Below are 18,037 nucleotides of genomic sequence, written 5' to 3'. Positions count from 1 at the left end.
GGGAGGCCGAGGTAGGAGGATTATCTTAAGTTGGACACAATACTTAGACCCTGTATCAAAAAAAGAGACTATTAACTTTAAGATATTGTATTTCTTTTTTTTTCCTTTTTTATTCTTTTGGTTTTTACGAGGCAGGGTTTCTCTGTATTGTTTTGGAGGCTGTCGGTCCAGCCCGGCCTCGAACTCACAGAGATCCGCCTGCCTCTGCCTTCCGAGTGCTGGGATTAAAGGCGTGTGCCACCGGGGCCCGGCTAAGATACTGTATTTCTTTATCCTCAAGGATAAAGAAAAGCAAGAACACCTAAGAGAAAGTAGCATTATTGTGTGTGATACTAAGATTATTTAGTACTTCAGGCCTACAACTGTTGGACTAGTTGCTTTATAAGATAGGAGTAAAGTGACAAAACTTGACAAAGGTCTTACTGGAAAAAAATTGCTGAGATCATACTAGAACACAGCCTTGGACAGGCAGATCTCCATGAGTTTAAGGCCAGCTTGGTCTACAAGTTGCAGGGACAGCTAGGAGTGTTAACACAGAGAAACCATGTCTTGAAAAATAAACAAACAAAAACAGAAACCAAAACAAAAAATCGCCGGGCAGTGGTGGCGCACGCCTTTAATCCCAGCACTCAGGAGGCAGAGGCAGGCAGATCTCTGTGAGTTCGAGGCCGGGCTGGACCGACAGCCTCCAAAACAATACAGAGAAACCCTGTCTCGTAAAAACCAAAACAAACAAACAAAAAATCAGCCCTGGAGTCAGAAGTGGAAACCTTGCTTTCTGTGCCGTGTGTGTGTGTGTGTGTGTGTGTGTGTGTGTGTGTGTGTGTGTGTGTGTGTGTGTGTGTGTCAGTGTGGACTTTCTGGGTAAAAACCTTGTATAAGCTCACTACACTGAATGGAGCTCTGAAAAGAAAGAGGAAAACATCGGCACTTTAGGAGATAGGATGAGTCTCCTAATTCTTGCTGTCCCTTGAAAGTCTAGATTTTATTATGTTTTTTGCCTGTCTTACTGACTTTATTGGTAATATGTATTTCTGTAAAGGAAACCAAATGTAGTACTGCATAAAAATTAAAGAACAGAAAAGGAAAGATATAATAGCCCCCTGCATGCTGTGTCATTTCCTTGCTTTTGGGTTTTGGTTTCAGCACACAGATAAAACTGACTGCTTTTGTAAAGTGAGTTCTGTGCAGAAGTCAGATGACCAGTATAACACTACTCAAGACCAGCAAATACAAATGGTTTCCTAATTTGCCCTTCTCTATTTCTTTTGCTAGATAATTTTTAATAATTGCAATGAAGCAGAAAAATCCTAGTTGAGTTTTCCCCCAATTTGATGCTCAAAGTAGCTTGATTTATTACTCTCCTTTGTAAAGGTACACCTACCCTGGGATATTATAGAAACAAAGCACTAAGACCCTAATCCTGGGCTGGGAGAATGTAACTCAGTAGAAGAGTGCTTGCCTAGTGAACACAAGGTTTTGGGTTGAGGATGGATCTCTGTGAGTTCAAGGCCAGCCTGGTCTACAGAGTGAGAGCCAGGACAACTGGGGCAACATTATAGAGAGATCCTATCTTAAAACAAAACAAAACAAACAGAAATATTTATTTCTCAGCATACCCTGCTCCTGGTTTAATGTCACACACGAATAATTATTTATATAATTCTACATCTCCTGTTCCTCTTCTAATTCATCTTGTGTCCCTCCTCCTCAAATTCATGTTTCATCTTTGTTACTGTTATGCATGTGCAAGCCTGTGTCCGTGAGAGCTTGTGCTCACACACACACACACACACACACACACACACACACACACACACACAAATTTAACCTGCTGAGTTCATTTGCTGTTGGTTGTATATGTGTTTAGGGTTGACAACTTTGAATAGATATTTAGAGACTTGGCCCTGGAGAAGACTGAGTCTCCATCTCTCAGCTCCATTAATTGCCCATAGTTCTTCATCAAGGGGTAGGACCTTGTGAGATATCCCCCATCTGCTTTGGCATATCTACTGTTGTTATTTTGCAGGTCTTGTTTAGGCAACCATATTACTGAGATTTCATGTGTGCAGCTTCCCTGTTATATTTAAAAGACAGTGTCTCACAGCAGATGCCCTTGTCCTCTGGCTTTTGTTTTTTGTTTTGCTTTGCTTTTGGAGACAGAGTTTCTCTGTGTAACAGCCCTGGCTGTCCTAGAACTCACTCTGTAGATCAGGCTGGCCCGGAACTCACAGAGATCCGCCTGCCTCTGCCTCTGCCTCTGGAGTGCTGGGATTGAAGGCGTGCGCCACCACTGCCCAGCCTCCTCTGGCTCCATGTTCCCTGAGCATTAGGTGCAAAGATTTAAGTAACTGCAATGAGCACCTCATGGCCAGTTCTCTGCATTCTTACCAGCGGTGGATGTTTGTAAAGAATTTTAAAAAGGCCTGGAGAGAAGGCTCACAAGTTAAGAGCGCTGACTGCTCTTCCAGGAGTCCTGAGTTCAATTCCCAGCAACCACATGGTGACTCACAACCATCTGTAATGAGATTTGATGCCCTCTTCTGGCCTGCATGCATACATGCAGACAGGATACTGTTTATATAATAATAAATAAATCTTAAAAAAAAAAAGGCTTCTCTGAGGAGTGAGAGTTATACTTACCAGGCTGGGCCAGCCTGCAAATCACATTGCTGTAATCTTTTGTTAAATAATCAAGTATGTATCAGGCAAGCTCTGATTTTGTTTATAGTTTTAAATTTTTAAACATTCAGTAGAAGCCGGGCGTTGGTCATTGGTGGCGCACGCCTTTAATCCCAGCACTCGGGAGGCAGAGGCGGGCGGATCTCTGTGAGTTCGAGGCCAGCCTGGTCTACAAAGTGAGTTCCAGGACAGCCTCCAAAGCCACAGAGAAGCCCTGTCTCGAAAAACCAAAAAAAAAAAAAAAAAAAAAAAAAACATTCAGTAGAGAGCAGTTATTTTCCAAACCTTAAAATTTTTATTTTTAGTTGGATTTTTCTTTGGGCTACCAGCTCACAAATAACAATACAGAGATTTATTATTAACTATGAAAGCTTGGCCTTAGCTTGAGCTTGTCCTACTAGCTCTTATAACTTAAATTACCCCATTTATATGAATCTCCACTCTGCACATGGTGCTATCTCCGAACTGCCCATCCTGCTTCCTCCAATTCTGGCTGGTGAGTCCACCTTCTTTTGAAGCCCCTCCTATATGTCCTGGCTAGATATTGGCATTCAGCTCTTTATTATAACAATCAGAAGGCATCTTAGGCAGAGACATATTTACAGTGTACACAAGAATTCTGCGACACTTTATTTGTTGTGTGTACAATATTCATGGAATGGGGACATGACCCATGTATGGAAGTCAGAAGACAACTTTGTGGTGTCAGTTCTCTCTCTCAGCATTTACACAAGTTCCCGAGATTGAATCCAGGTCTTCATGCTGGCATTGTCTGGCTTCAGGTACCTTTACTCACTAGGCCATCTGACCACCCTACATTTTTGCTTTTAACCTTTTCTCTGATAGAATTCCTGGTCTCTATACATAGCCAGCAACTTAAATTCTTTTTCGGTTTTTCAAGACAGCGTTTCTCTGTGTAGCTTTGACTTCTGAAATTCACTCTGTAGACCAGGCTGGCTTCGAGCTCACAGAGATCCTCCTGCCCCTGCCTCCCAAGTGCTGGGCTTAAATGCATGTGCCACCACCTCCCAGCTCAACTTCACCTCTTGAATGTTTTCACCAAACTGAATTTCTTTCCTTTCTTTATTCTTTGAGAGCATCACATAAGTATGTAAAGTCTTTAGGTCATTTTACTCCTTCATTATTCTTTTTCATGCCCTGAACTCCTACTGAACCCTTTCTTCTCAACAAGTCTTCCTTCATGTTTGTTATTTGTGTGTGTGTGGCCCACTGCACAAGCATGGATAGGGAAGTTATTCACTGAAACTTGGGCAGCTTAATGGCTATACTGCTAAAGAAAATGATCCCCTCCCATTCCCCAGCAACTATAACTGCCAGTAACTCCTCAAAGATGGGCGGACCTTATGACTCTCCATGACCCTGTATTTCTCCCCACACACATAAGATTTATTTATTTGTGTGTACGTGTGTGTGTCTAAGTGTATATATGTTCATATGCATGCAGGTGCCTGTGGAAGCCAGAAGAGTGTGTTAGATTTTCTGGAGGTAGAGTAACAGACACTTGTGAGCTGCTTGATACGGGTGCTGGGAACCTGAGCTCTTTGGAAGAGCAACAAGTACTCTATCTTCTGAACTATCTCTCCAGCCCCACTTTGTATTTCTGGGAGGAAGAAAAAGCAGAATTGCAAAACAATTGGAACTTTACCAGGGAACTTGAGGTTTCCTTTTGTGGGCGTTTAGTCCTTTAATAAAACAATTTAGAAACTGACTTAGAAGGAAGTTTAAGGGCCATTTCTTTAGAGTTTGAAAAAAACAAGAGCAGAATGGTGGTGGTGCACACCTTTAATCCTAGCACTCGGAAGGCAGAGGCAAGCAAGTCTCTGCATTCTAGGCCAGCCTGGTCTACAGAGCCAATTTAGGACAGCCAGGGCTACACAGAGAAACTCTGTCTCGAAAAATCAAAAGAAAAGGAAAGGAATAAACAAGATCAAAAAGTTATAAAATGTGGCTACTACCAGGGAAGGGAGATAGAGAAGAGGAAGAGAGAAAGTCATGCCTTGCTTTTTAATTTTATTTTATATGTGCTTGGAGGTTTTACTTGCCATTTACCATGAAGAGCTGTAGGCAGTCAATGCTTAGAGAAGGAGAATCAGTCTTCTCCAGGGACAAGTCCCTGATAGGTTATCCATTCCAGGTGCTCAGTCCTAAACACATACATAACAGCAACACTAAATAGACTCAGCAGGTTATATTTATATGTACATTGGTGTGTGTGTGTGTGACAATAAAGATGAAATCATGAAGAGAGGTAAGGACATGGAAGAAATCGAAATGGAGAGAGAGAGGGGGTGGAAGTTATATAAATACATTACTCATACATGATTTTTAAAAAAGAGCTGGGCATAGTGGCACATGACTTTAATTCCAGCAGTTGGGAGGCAGACAGGTAGATCTCTGAGTTCAAGGCCTGTCTGGTCTACATAGTAAGACCCTGACTCAAAAATAAATAAATAGTAAAAAAATGGCAATCTGACAATTATAGCTTATATATTAGAACAAATAAATGTCTGGGATCTATAACTAGCAAATTTATTGTAGAAACATGCATAGATTATTTCTTGTCAAATAGTCTAATTTCAGGCAGCTTATAAAGGAAACAACTTGGAAACAGTTATCTCCTTCCTCCATAGAAGTCCTGGAGATTAAACTCCAGTCATTAGACTTGATACTTTGAATCTTCTGAACCATTTCATAGGTTCTGAAAGTCATGCCTTTCGAATTAGAGTCCAAGAAACCAGGAGGGTGCAGCCATGGAAGTCAGCAAACAGCTATAAGTGGGGTAGAGGAGTAATTTATGACTCAAGAAGTTTCAGGCATTTTAGGATCTTTGTTGTAGGAGCCAGAAGTATTTTTATTATGCCACATTTGAAAAATTAACTAGTTTATAAAGCTATTTAAAAAATTCCAAAATAAGAGGACTGCTAAGTAAATAAATGTAGCTGTTAAAATCGTATGTATCCAGTCCAGCACTCAGGAGGCAGAGGCAGGTGGATCTCTTGAGTTCAAGGCCAGCCTGGTCTACAAAGGGAGTTTCAGGACAGGTTCCAAAGCTACAGAGAAACCCTGTCTTGAAAAAAATTGTATGTGTCCATGTAGAAAGGAGGTTAACTTTTGAAATTGATTAGCAAATTCATCTATTTTCAAGTACAAGTTATCTATTACTAGCAATTTTACCAGCAGGAAATAAGAATTCTAAAACTGCCAACTTAAGTCATGCAGTCTACAATTTATGAATGAGTTGTGTTCCCAAAGTTGGCGTTTTGACTCTGAACCACATCTTCCCAAAGAAACTTGTGTTATAATTACCAAACCCAAGTCATCCTATCATAGCCTTAATTTCACTTACAGAATTCCTGAGTATGTATAGTATATACGTTCTATTTAAACACATTTATGAGTAGACAGCGTTTTGAGTTACAAGTAGGCACTTTAAGTCAGCAGGTAACCGTCTGTAAATCTTCCCCTCTCTGCTCTGTGTGGGTTTTCTGAAAGTCTCCAATGGCATCGTTGAGGGCTTAAGAGCATTATTTCTCAGTGTAAGAGTCTTCCCTTTGATCACCATTTCGCTAACATTCTTTTGCAATTTAGGTTGAATTCTCTTACCCACCACTAATTCCAGGAGATGGACATGACAGCCACGCTTTACCTGAAGAATGGAAGTATTTGCCTTTCCTCGCCTTACCGGATGGTGCACATAACTATCAGGAAGGTGTGTCAGTAGATAGTAGACCAATTACTAGGTGCAGTTTTGGAAATTTTTTCAGTAACAGACTTGAATACTTTGGTAAAAGGAAACCTTTGAACCTATTACGATTATTTATGAAATGTGTGTGGTTTGGATGTGAGGTGTGCACCAGAGAAGCTTCAGGGTGCTGGGTCTGTTCCTGGGTCAGTGACCCTTGGCTCCCATCCTGTTCAGAGCACTCAGGTATAGCCAAAGCGGGGCAGCTGTTGATGGGTTTCTGCCTACAGTTATATCATGCTTCAGACTCCACTCAGTGGCAGAAATGAATAGTTACCTGCATGGCCTGGGAAGCTCTGGTTTCAGACTTAGTAGACCACCCTCTCATGCCCATCTGAATACAGCTCAGATTGGTTATTTGACTCTGAAGCCATCGTTGCAACCCTATACTTTGAAAGTTGCTTGCTTGCATGAGGAGAATGTTTGTGTCCCCCAAGGAGACTGTGGTGACATTTCCACTGAGTCTTCTACCCCCCCATGAAAAGTGCTGTACCAGACCTAGTGAAGTACTATTTTACTTTGATTAAACCAGATTCAGTGTAATTTGACTACTTGTTTTCCTATTGCAATATTTAACATTTCCCTTATAAAATAAATCAAATATTACCAGGCAGTTTAAAATAAGTTTTGTTACAGGATATGTAACTTGAGAAATATGTTTCTTCCTGACTTTTGTTATGGATGCTTTCAACCTGGTGAAAGAATTAAATTAAGATTATAGGAAATATTATTACAAGTTTTCATTATGTTTATGTGTATGTTTTCAGTTTTGTCTACTTTTTATTCTAAAGTCATTTGGAATAATGACAGATACTTGACTTCTAAATACCTTAGTACATGCATGCACCTCCTAAGAATATAATCATTCCCCAGCACCCAGTTATATTATCCAGCTAGAAGATCTAACAGTAATTCCATAATGCGATCACACATCCAGTCTATGTTCAGATCTCCCCAGTTTTCTCAAAATTTCTTGAATCCACTCAAGATTCACATGTTGCCATCAGTTTTTAGACTTGACTTTCCTGTAGTCTGGAACAGTCCCTGCATATATTTTCTGTAATTGTACAGTTGATTTGACCTATTATGTCCTAGGTTTTGTGACAGTCATGTACTATAAGATTGGGAAAAAGATTGTGATAAGTATCACATGGTTCCTAGATGTGTCATCATTTGTGTGTTAATGGCTGCATTCTAACTTCACATTTGATTGTTTAGTAATGAGTAGTTAACATCACTATTTACATTTTTCTGTGTATCTCTTAGATACTGTGTTTTTTCACTTGCCACCCAGAAATGGAAATGGAGCCACTGTATATGGTATCTCTTGCTATCGACAAATTGAAGCCAAGGTATGGTAATTGACGGTGAGCAACAGCAGGAAAAAGCTCCTCTGACCTTTTCTTAGATGTTGGTCATTTGGGAAATCAGTCTTTCCTTTTAATGTAGTAGATCATGCGAGTACCTGAAGAGGCCAGAAGAGGGTGTTCAGTCCCATGGAGCTGTTGTGAGCCACCTGACATGGCTTCTGGAACAGAAATGGGACCGACCTTCAGAGCAGTGTGCACTCGTAACTGCTGAGTCATTGTTCCAGCTCCAGAGTTTTAGGTTTTGCGTAACCTCCTTCCTGGTTGTTATGGCCGTAACAATTTGCACCCTTACTAGCAGAGAGTGAGGGTTTCTCTTTCTCCACACAGGTACCAGCATTTGTTATGAGTTGTTTGTGTGGGGGTCTTTTGTCATGTATTATTTTTATGAGCATATTTAAATTTACATAATGTGAACTAATGAAAAGATGGCATCAAAATCACATTAAAAATTAAACTCAGTGGAAGTGGTTAAATGTATAGAAATGTACAAAAAGAATATCACAGCATTTTCAGTAGCATTACTAATGAAAAGAGGAATATATCCGGAAGTAAATTTGAGCATCAGTTCCTAAAGCACATTTGTGGTATGGTGGCCTTCTTTATCTCTCCTAACTAGTTTTGAAGTCTACTTTGGAAGCTATGAATCTAGCAACATTAGTTTTTTTGAAGGCTCCCATTTTCTTGGTGGGTTGCTTTCCATCCTTGTGTTTCTCAGTTTTTAGATATGTGGCAGGTATGTTTTTAGGAGATAGCAGTCAGTTTTTATGGGCTGGTTCTCACTGAATGGTTGGTCTGGTGTGTGACTTGTACATAAAGCAGTTTCCATCAGCCTGTAAACTCCAAGACAGTGGGGATTGTTCCTTCACTATTCTACCCAGTGCCTCGTTTCTGACATTCAGTGCTAGTCTAGCATATATATTCAACTAGCATATCTGAGATTCACTGGGAAGTTCTTTAGTTTAAATGAATGCAAGATTTTTTTCTATCTAATTATTACGTTCATATTGAAACTGTTTTGTAAATGCAGCTATGAAGTATGTCTAATAAATAACTGTTTGCTTGTTATAGGCATTAAAAGTAAGGCAAGCTGACATCACCAGAGAGACTGTTCAGAAAAGTGTCTGTGTTTTGAGCAAGCTGGTAAGAGATAACCTTACATAGAAACATTCAAGGCAGAACTTTTGTTTTAGAGTAAGGATGTATGAGAATAAGGACTTGATAAAATTAGTCAAGGGCTTACTGATGTGCTAATGTCTCATCTGCTTCCAGCAGTTTGCTTTTATTTGTATTCTGCTGAAGACTCTTAAGATGAGCAAGTGACATTTGACCAAATGAAGCAGCTGTTATATTTCATTTATCTATTTTTGTTTTTACCCAAGACTTTGGATAAATGCTATTTTAACAACTTTAAAAAATCATAATTGCTCTAATTTTATTTGTAATATAAGAGTTCATGACTATTGTAGTGAAGACATTTAACCTTAGTATATACCTTAAATTTCAGAATGTTTGAGAAAAGCCAGTGACATGATAAAACTGCACATACTGTAACAGTATTTCAGAGCTGTGTTTCTCCTAGGTGCATTGTTTTCAAGTTGATATTAACAGTTACACACTTAAACTTGTATTTTACTTTTTAAATTGTACTGTTAGTCTTGGGGGAGGAGTGCATGCCACATTGCACTTTTCAAGGCCAGGGGACAACTTTGTGGAGTCACTGCTCTCTCTCTCTGCCTTTATGTAGGTTCCAGGGATCAGACTTGGATCATCAGTGTTGTGTTGTAGGGTTGCAAGTACATGTATCAGCTGGGCCAATGTCATTGTCCCTATTTTAACATCATTATGTTTTTTAAGACAGGGTATCACATGGCTCAGGTTGGCCTGGAACTCTTTATATAAGACCTTGAACTTCTGATTCTTCTGCCTCCACTTCTAGAATTACATGTGTGTATGATCACACTCAGCTTATTCTTATTTTTGTAAAAGGAAATAAGTGACTGGGATGTATATATTATGCAAATCCTAGTTTTGATCTTCATCACCACAAAGGGAGAGTTGGGGAGAAGAAGGACCAGAGAGAGGAAGGAAGGAAATAAAAATTAATGACACTTTTGGTTTTCATAGTCCTCAGGTGAATAATTTATAGTATTTGATTAGGGTTGATAATCATTAAGATAATGACACTTTTGTTTCAAATGCCCAACTCTACAGTAAACTTTAGTGCCCCACCCCCAGATCTCCCTGGGAAATAGTCTAGATCAATATTATGTTAGTTATCTGTACTTTATAATTACTATTCTAGCCATTTTGTAGTCACTCCAAACCAAAATTTAAAATGTTTTATTGGCCTAATTACCAGATGTATGTAGGTTTTGTCTGATTATTTCTTGGGTACTTATATAATTTCCTTACTCACTGGCAGTTTAAATACTCTTTGTATAACTAGGAATGAGGCAAGCAGATCTTTGAGAGTTTAAGGCCTGCCTGGTCTGTATAGTGAGTTCTAGGCAACCAGAGTTACATAATGAGACTGTCTCAAAACGAACAGAAAGTTTTAGCCGGGTGATGGTGGCACGCACCTTTAATCCCAGCACTCAGGAGGCAGAGGCAATGGATCTCTGTGAGTTCAAGGCCAGCCTGGTCCTTAGAGCAAGTTCCACGACAGCCAGGCTATGCAAAGAAACCCCACCTTGAAAAACCAAAACAAAAGTTTTTTATAATGTAATTCCAGGTTTGCATGATAGGATTTACTACTATTGAAAGAGTAAGAGTAGAAAGAAAAGGAAAAGGAGAGAGAAGTGACTGGAGAGAGACATGAATAATAATAATTTATAATAAATACTTTTTTTCTTGCAGGAGAAAACAGAGTCTCACTATTGTAGGCCTGGCTGGCCTTGAACTCACAGAGCTTTCCCCACCTGCCTCTGCCTCTGCCTCATGAATATTGGGATTAAAGGTGTGGATCAGCATGCCATGCCATATCACAATGACTCTAATCTTAATTTGTAATAATACATACATCATTATAATAACAATACACAGTTTCTAAAGGTTAGCCTGAAAAATATACATCAGTTAATTTGTATAAAGGATCCATTAACCAAAACATAGGCTATCATATGTGTAAGTAGATACATGTTGAAAGGCTCCCCAGATAGTCACCTTTAAAGGGCAATTTGGATAACAGAAACCACCAAGTGTCTGTCTATATCAGGTGTTAGTTCTTACCAGACATTTCATATAACATTGTATTTTTTTATTTTCCTAACAATCTTAAGATATTTTTGCTAATGTCATTTTACAACTAAACAAATTTTAGAGTAACAATATCTAATTCTCATAATTTGTCAGACTATTAAGTATAAAAATAGGGTAAAAATCCAGTTTTGTCTGCCTCTAAAGAGACATAAGGAATGAGAACAATTTACTTAATCAGAAAGGTTTACTTGTTCATAGGGCATTAAAATGAATATGAAAATATAATGGTATTGTACGTAAGATAATACTCGTGTATTTGCAGGGATGGGGACTGTAATGATTCCTCTGTCTCCCCAGCCAACTCCCAAATAATGACACGGAGACTTATTATAATAATTGTGAATGCTTGGCCTTTAACTTAGGCATGTGTCAACTAGTTCTTTTAATTCAATCAATTTATATTAATCTACGTTCTGCCACAAGGCATTACCTCTCTTCCATCTTGCACTTTGTGTGTTTTCTGAGTCTGGCTAGAGTCTCTACCTTTTTTCTTCCCAGAGCCCTCTCTGTCCCCAGAAGTTCCCACTAAACTCTCCTGCCTAGTTATTGTCCATTCAGCTCTTTATTAAACCAATCAGAAGGCTCCTTGGCAAAGACACTTCTGCACAGTGTAAACAAATATTCTGCAACACAGGACTAGCTTAGTATTACTTGCATTCTAAAAGGGTCACATAAATGAGAAAAATTCTCAAGAATGTTAAACAAAAGGGTGGATGTGATCCATTTTGGTTAGGAAAAATAAGAATTAAAGAATAATTTTGCTCAAGTGCACAAAATAATAATATGGTAGAAGACATAGACTAGGTGCTCTCACCTTCCACAGATAACAGGAAACAAAGGATGTGAGCTTAAATCAATATTCAACTTGGTGTAGGAACCAGACCACTTGAGGATGATTAGACATTACCACAACAGAATGAATGCAGTAGCTATTGACATTCTTGCTATGTGCCAGAGACTCTGTTAGTGCTTTTCCTATTATTTGATCTTTAACACAGCCATAGAAGTTGCACCTTTTTTGTGTACAGGCTCACTGGTGAGGAGGTATGAAAGAGTTAAGGGCCCTTAATTAAGCAGCTGAACGATGGAGAGGACCCAGAGTCTGAGCTGACTCACCACCGCCTTGGCAAGATAGCTTTCACCTGGTGTCACAGAGCGAGAGCTGATATCGCAGCTTCCAGCCATGTATGTGGGCCCTCAGTTGGTGCTAATAACTTTCCTCCTTGATGTCTTCAGGGTAAAAGAGGATAGGGATTTGTTTGTTCCTGTTGTTTGCTATGATCAACCTAATGATGGTTTGTCTTCTTCTTTAGCCTCTTTATGGCTTACTTCAAGCAAAACTTCAACTCATTACACATGCATATTTTGAAGAGAAAGATTTTTCCCAGATTTCTATTCTAAAGGTAACTAATTTCCCTACAGATGTGTTTGGTGGAAGGTAGCTTAATGAATCAAGTAGCTCTGTAGTAGTACTGTGAAGGATAGTCCTTGATAGTTTCAGGAAAACATGGTGTGAAAATGCATTTGCTTTGCCCCAGGAGATGATTGAGTGCTTAAGAGCACTTGCTGCTCTTGCTTCTTGCAGGGAGCCAGGCTTGGTTCCCAGCACCCACAGCGAATGGTTCACAACCTCCTAGGGCTCAATCTGAGGTCATCTTCTTTGGCTTATTCAGGGACACAACATGCACGTTAATAAAAATGTTAAGGTTCATCTTTAAAATATATATATGCACATATATATTAAAAATAAATCATTATTTAAAATATATTTGCACTAAGCATTGATACTCTAGCAAGCTTTACCCAAGTACTGAACTCAAACTGTCCTTGAGGAGGTAGTAACCACAAGCAACTACTATCAATGCCTCTTACAAGTGTTGTGCTATGACAGTATGTCTATAAATTTGAACATCTGGTTCTAGTTCCTGATATTTTATTTAAGAAGGATTGCATATTTTTCTCAAGACTGTCATCAATATACAGTTCTGGATCTGTCCTAGCCCTGGGGGAGAGGGGCAGTTAGGATTTAGTGAGGAGGCAGAGGAAAGGTAATTTTTACCACCATCAAAGCACTGAAATGGCTCAAAAGAGAAAGACTGTCCCGAGTAGCTTTTTGTTCTTTTTGCTCAGATACTCTCCTGATATTGTTGATATCTACAAGAGAAGGGATGAGTTCAGTGCTGAAAACTAGTAGGTTTGAGAGACTGTGGTTCCTTAATTTAGTAGGTTTCAGAATGACCTACACAATCCTTTTCTGATTGTCATATTTCTTGGAGCTTAATGTCTAAAGTGACAGTGAAAGGTTCTAAACTCAGTCTGCATTCCACAGGAACTCTATGAGCATATGAACAGTTCCTTAGGAGGGGCCTCATTAGAAGGATCACAGGTGTATCTTGGTAAGTAACTTGTAGGTTAGAAGCTGTGTCCTCAAAAGTTTTCTGTCTGTGGCCAAACTGAGTTGTGTAACTCTTCATGATCAGAACTGTTAAAGCATATGTGTGTTTCAGCCGGGCGTTGGTGGCGCACGCCTTTAATCCCAGCACTTGGGAGGCAGAGGCAGGCGGATCTCTGTGATTTCGAGGCCAGCCTGGTCTACAGAGTGAGTTCCAGGACAGCCTCCAAAACAATACAGAGTAAACCCTGTCTCAAAAAACCAAAAAAAAAAAAAAAAAAAAAAAAAAAGCATATGTGTGTTTCATTGAATGTTATACAAATAACTTAATATTCGCAGTCTTTGTATGGGATCTAAGTTCTTAAGCTTGCTTTTTTCCTTAAATACCCTTTTAGCCAGCATTCATACGATATTGATCATTATCTTACACTAGTAGTGACAGTTACAGGTATTGCACAGGTGAGTTTGAGCTTTTTAGAATAGTACTGGACTTCTTTCCATTAATGCTGATCACTGTAATTACCAGTAGGATGGGGGTGGGGTGCTGCTTAGCTCTTGACTGAGATCCTTCATCTTGGGGATTTATTAAATGTACACTGTTTTGACAGCTGAAAACATCCATTGTTACCTGAGGCACTCAATAATTATTCTTTTGTGGTGAATATTCAATTATGGTGATGTTTGCGTCCTCCGTTTCCATTTCAGTGTGAATTACTAATACTAATGTAGTTAGTTATACAGAAAGTCAACTAGATAGTTCTGTTCTGAGAGTGTATTTATAAATTGTTTTCTCTTTTACTGTGGTGCTTTAGATGAATAATTGGAAAACAATGACTCAGAAATAACAGTATATGTAATATAGTAACTGGCTGCTACTATGGTGTAAGCTTCATGATTTTTAAACTTCTGTGGTTTATGTTTGTAGAATAGCAGTGTTAGACCCAGTGTCTAAAGCAGTATTCACTAATAATGTATAGATCTGTATATTTATATTGCTCTTAATAAAATTTTAAAGCCACAGTTAATGTGTCAGTGGCTAATGTGTCTGACAGGGCATATTTAAACATTTTCATTCTTGGTGAAGATTCTGTTAGACAGTACTCTTTCTGAGTATATATGTATTTTACCAGATATTACATAAATGTTTGAATATTTACATATTCTCATTTGCTTTTTTAGATATTCTCTTCCTTTCACGCTTAGTTCTCCTGTTTACATTGCAGGTCTGTCTCCTCGAGATCTTGTCCTTCATTTCCGACACAAGGTGTGACAGATACCCTTCAACTTGATGTACTGGAATGGGAACGGCTGCTCTTGGGTTCCTTTTCCTGTGAACTCAGCAGGCAGTGTCACAATCAGCTGACGGCATAATTGTGGTTTTGCTCCTCTAAGACAGCTTCCTAACCACACAGAGCAGGCGGTGTCAGGAAAAGTCTGGGAGTACCTCCTGCTGGATAGGGTTTGCTTTTGATTACTTTGTTCTGCAGTCTGCAATTTCACTTAGTGTGGGTGGAAAAAAATGTGTTCCCTGAAAGTGGGACATTTTTCTACATAAATTATTGTTTCTTTTGTTGTGGGTTTTGGTGCCAGACATGATCTTTATAGCTAAAGTATATATTATCTAAGACATACATACATTAGTCATTTATTTACCAAACCTTTATTGAATATCCATGTAAATGCTATGTCTCCCAGACTACCCCTGAACTCACTGTATAGCTAAGGATGACAGAATTTCTGATCCTCCTGCCTCCATCTCTGAGTGCTGAGATTTCAAGTGTGTACCACCATGCAGAGCTTAAATAGTTCTGGGAACCTAAACACATAGCTGCCATACACAGTAGGTATACACGTTACCAACTGAGCCACTCCCCAGCCTCAAATCTCTGCCTTTTCTTGAAATGTTTCAAGCAGAGATAACACTGTTCCTTCCAAAAGCAAACTGTTTCATTTGAAGATAAATTATTCTCATATTTCGTGAGAACATTGGTAATACTTAATTTCTCAATTCAAGTTCATAATTTCTCATGTATCTTAAGTATTATAATTATTTTTTTGTTTTTGTTTTTGTTTTTACGAGACAGGGTTTCTCTGTATTGTTAAGTATTATAATTATTAATATTAAGTAACATGACTATATTTAGAAAAGAAAATAGCATGATTAATAGACCTGAGTTCTTATTTTAACACAGCATTTCTTTTCTTTCTGCAGGTCTTGATCCTGTTTAAGCTAATTCTTCTTGAAAAAAAGGTGAGATATAGAAAGATGAAAGGAAGAACAGATGTTTTATCTTTTATTGGCATTGCTTACATATTGTGTTACATGGGAATTAATGATTAAGTATTGAGACATATTTTTTCTATCAAATGAGGCAAAATTCTTTTGTTTGCTGTCATAAACATAAAATTTGTGTGCTCCTTTTGGAGCCAGTTTGGTAGTATATTCAATTATACTATTACTGAAAGAAGTTTAAAATAGCTTAAATAGAAAAGGAAATGTGTTCAGTCAGACTCGGTGCTTCCAAGGTATCACAACCTTGGGTTTTCTCTTTGTTCTACAGTTCAATTAATTTAACTCAGAGTCTCTTATATACAAGAGATTTCCAACAGTAATTTAATGGCTCTTTCTTCCTCAGACATAATACAGCTTCCTAAATCATTTGTCTTATCAGTTTGTTTTGGCCCACTAGGCAGCATGCCCACTACTAAATTCAGAATTGTTACCAAAAGCTTGCCTACACTAATAGGCTTAAATTTGGGTTCCAGACTGCTCTGTACTACAAAGAGATGGAATTTGGGATTGCCATGATTGTTGCTGACCTCAGGTCTATGAACTAGGCATCATAGCCAATTCTAGCTTACCACTTACTTTTATAGAAGTTTATTGTTTTTAAAATTTATTTGTATTTATATGTGTGTGCTTATGTTTATGTATGTGGGTGTGTGCACGTGTATACAGGTACCTGTGGAAGCCACAAACAGAATTATCGGATACTACAGGGTACCTAATGTGGGTGCTAGGAATTGAACTCAGGTCTTTTGCAAGAGCAGCAGTTGTTCTTAACTATTGAGCCATGAGTTTTATAGAAAGTTTTCTGGCCAGGCAGTGGTGATGCATGCATGCCCTTAATCCCAGTATTGAGGAGGCAGAATACTATCTATATTTTTGGGGCTTCTTGAGGCAAGGTGTCTCTGTATAACAGCCCCAGCTGTCCTGGAACTTACTCTGTAGACCAGGCCGGCCTCAGACTCACAAAGATCCACCTGCCTCTGCCTCCCAAGTGCTGGGACTAATGGCATGTGCCACCAATACCCGGTTGTGGTTGGGTATTGTACTTTTTTTTTTTTTTTTTTTTGGTTTTTCGAGACAGGGTTTCCCTGTTGTTATTGTTTTGGAGGCTGTCCTGGAACTCGCTCTGTAGACCAGACTGGACTTGAACTCACAGAGATTCTCTGCCTCCTGAGTGCTGGGATTAAAGGTGTGCGCCACCAACACCTGGCATGGTTGGTACTTTTTAAAATTATGGACCGCTTCATTAATTTGCATGTAATCTTTGCACAGGGTCCATGCTAATCTCTGGATAGTTGCAATTTTAGTATCTGTCCTGCTGAAGTGAGTTCCACTGACACTTTTTAAAAGAATATAGTCACGTATTGTAGAATTAAATGTGTGACTGACTTCTTCAGGTTAGTTTCAGATTGCAAATTTTAAGCATTTTTAGCAAGATGCTAGATGAGTGATGACATTACCTCGAATATGACATAGCTGTACTGTTCTTGGTAATAGAAAATCTGATCATTTGGTTAAGGTGACAAACTTACTTTAACCAATAATTTGGGAGACAATAAATCTGACATATTGTGAATATTCTGTTGCCCAACAATCTACCATGGTCATTTCATGCAGGCAGTATTTTTATAATTATATTTATATATATATAATATATATATTTATATTTTTATTTATTAAAACTTTATTATAAAGAACTTGAAAATTTTTTTAAATTATGAAATTAATCAGACCCAAAGTTTAGTTAACTCGTGTGTGTGTGTGTGTGTGTGTGTGTGTGTGTGTGTGTGTGTGTGTGTGTGTGTGTGTGTGTAGCAGTTTCTTCTGCTGTGTATGACACACAGATTAAACTGAGGTCATCCATCTTGGCAGGCACCTTTGAATCGTCACCAGACCTCAAATTGTACCTGAATTGTGGTGGTTGGGAAGGCTGATTTTTGTTGTTGTTGTTGTTGTTTTAAATCATGACTCAAGAATTGGGGGAGGGGGTTATTTGTTTATTTGTTTTAAAAGATGTATTTATTTATTTTACGTCTATGAGTGCTCTGTCTTTATGCACACCAGGAAAGGCAGTCAGATCCCATTACAGAGGGCTATGAGCCACCGTGTGGTTGCTGGGAATTGAATTCGGGTCTTCCAGAAGAGCAGCCAGTGTTCTTAGCTGCTGAGCCATCTCTCCAGTCCCTGTTTGTTTTTAAGTATTACTCATATACAAAGAATCTTCCATTTATATATTATTACAGTCTCTTGAATTTTCTAATTTCATTTCATTGGAATCCATT

At 38.7% G+C, this 18,037-nt stretch overlaps 1 protein-coding gene and 1 non-coding gene across 4 annotated transcripts in view; one reads left to right on the top strand and one right to left on the bottom strand.

Moving 5' to 3' along the window:
• Window positions 1–18,037, top strand: part of Avl9 (AVL9 cell migration associated) — a 57,358-nt gene that overhangs the window by 1,147 nt on the left and 38,174 nt on the right. For all 3 annotated transcript variants that reach the window (XR_005873697.1, XM_021223766.2, XM_005087415.4), the window contains exons 2-8: window positions 6,292–6,412; window positions 7,712–7,797; window positions 8,884–8,955; window positions 12,387–12,476; window positions 13,403–13,469; window positions 14,689–14,729; window positions 15,678–15,716. Coding sequence is in view for 2 of the 3 variants with exons in the window: in XM_021223766.2 (XP_021079425.1) it covers window positions 6,292–6,412; window positions 7,712–7,797; window positions 8,884–8,955; window positions 12,387–12,476; window positions 13,403–13,469; window positions 14,689–14,729; window positions 15,678–15,716 (516 nt within the window). In the remaining variant the exon portion in view is untranslated. The remainder of the gene's footprint in view (window positions 1–6,291; window positions 6,413–7,711; window positions 7,798–8,883; window positions 8,956–12,386; window positions 12,477–13,402; window positions 13,470–14,688; window positions 14,730–15,677; window positions 15,717–18,037) is intronic.
• LOC121137320 lies at window positions 16,983–17,086 on the bottom strand. Its single transcript, XR_005874577.1, has one exon. It is a non-coding gene; the product is annotated as a U6 spliceosomal RNA (small nuclear RNA).

This window comes from Mesocricetus auratus, unplaced genomic scaffold (assembly GCF_017639785.1).
Source record: "Mesocricetus auratus isolate SY011 unplaced genomic scaffold, BCM_Maur_2.0 Super-Scaffold_100676, whole genome shotgun sequence".
Taxonomy (NCBI): domain Eukaryota; kingdom Metazoa; phylum Chordata; class Mammalia; order Rodentia; family Cricetidae; genus Mesocricetus; species Mesocricetus auratus.
This window is presented reverse-complemented; position numbering and strand designations above follow the sequence as displayed.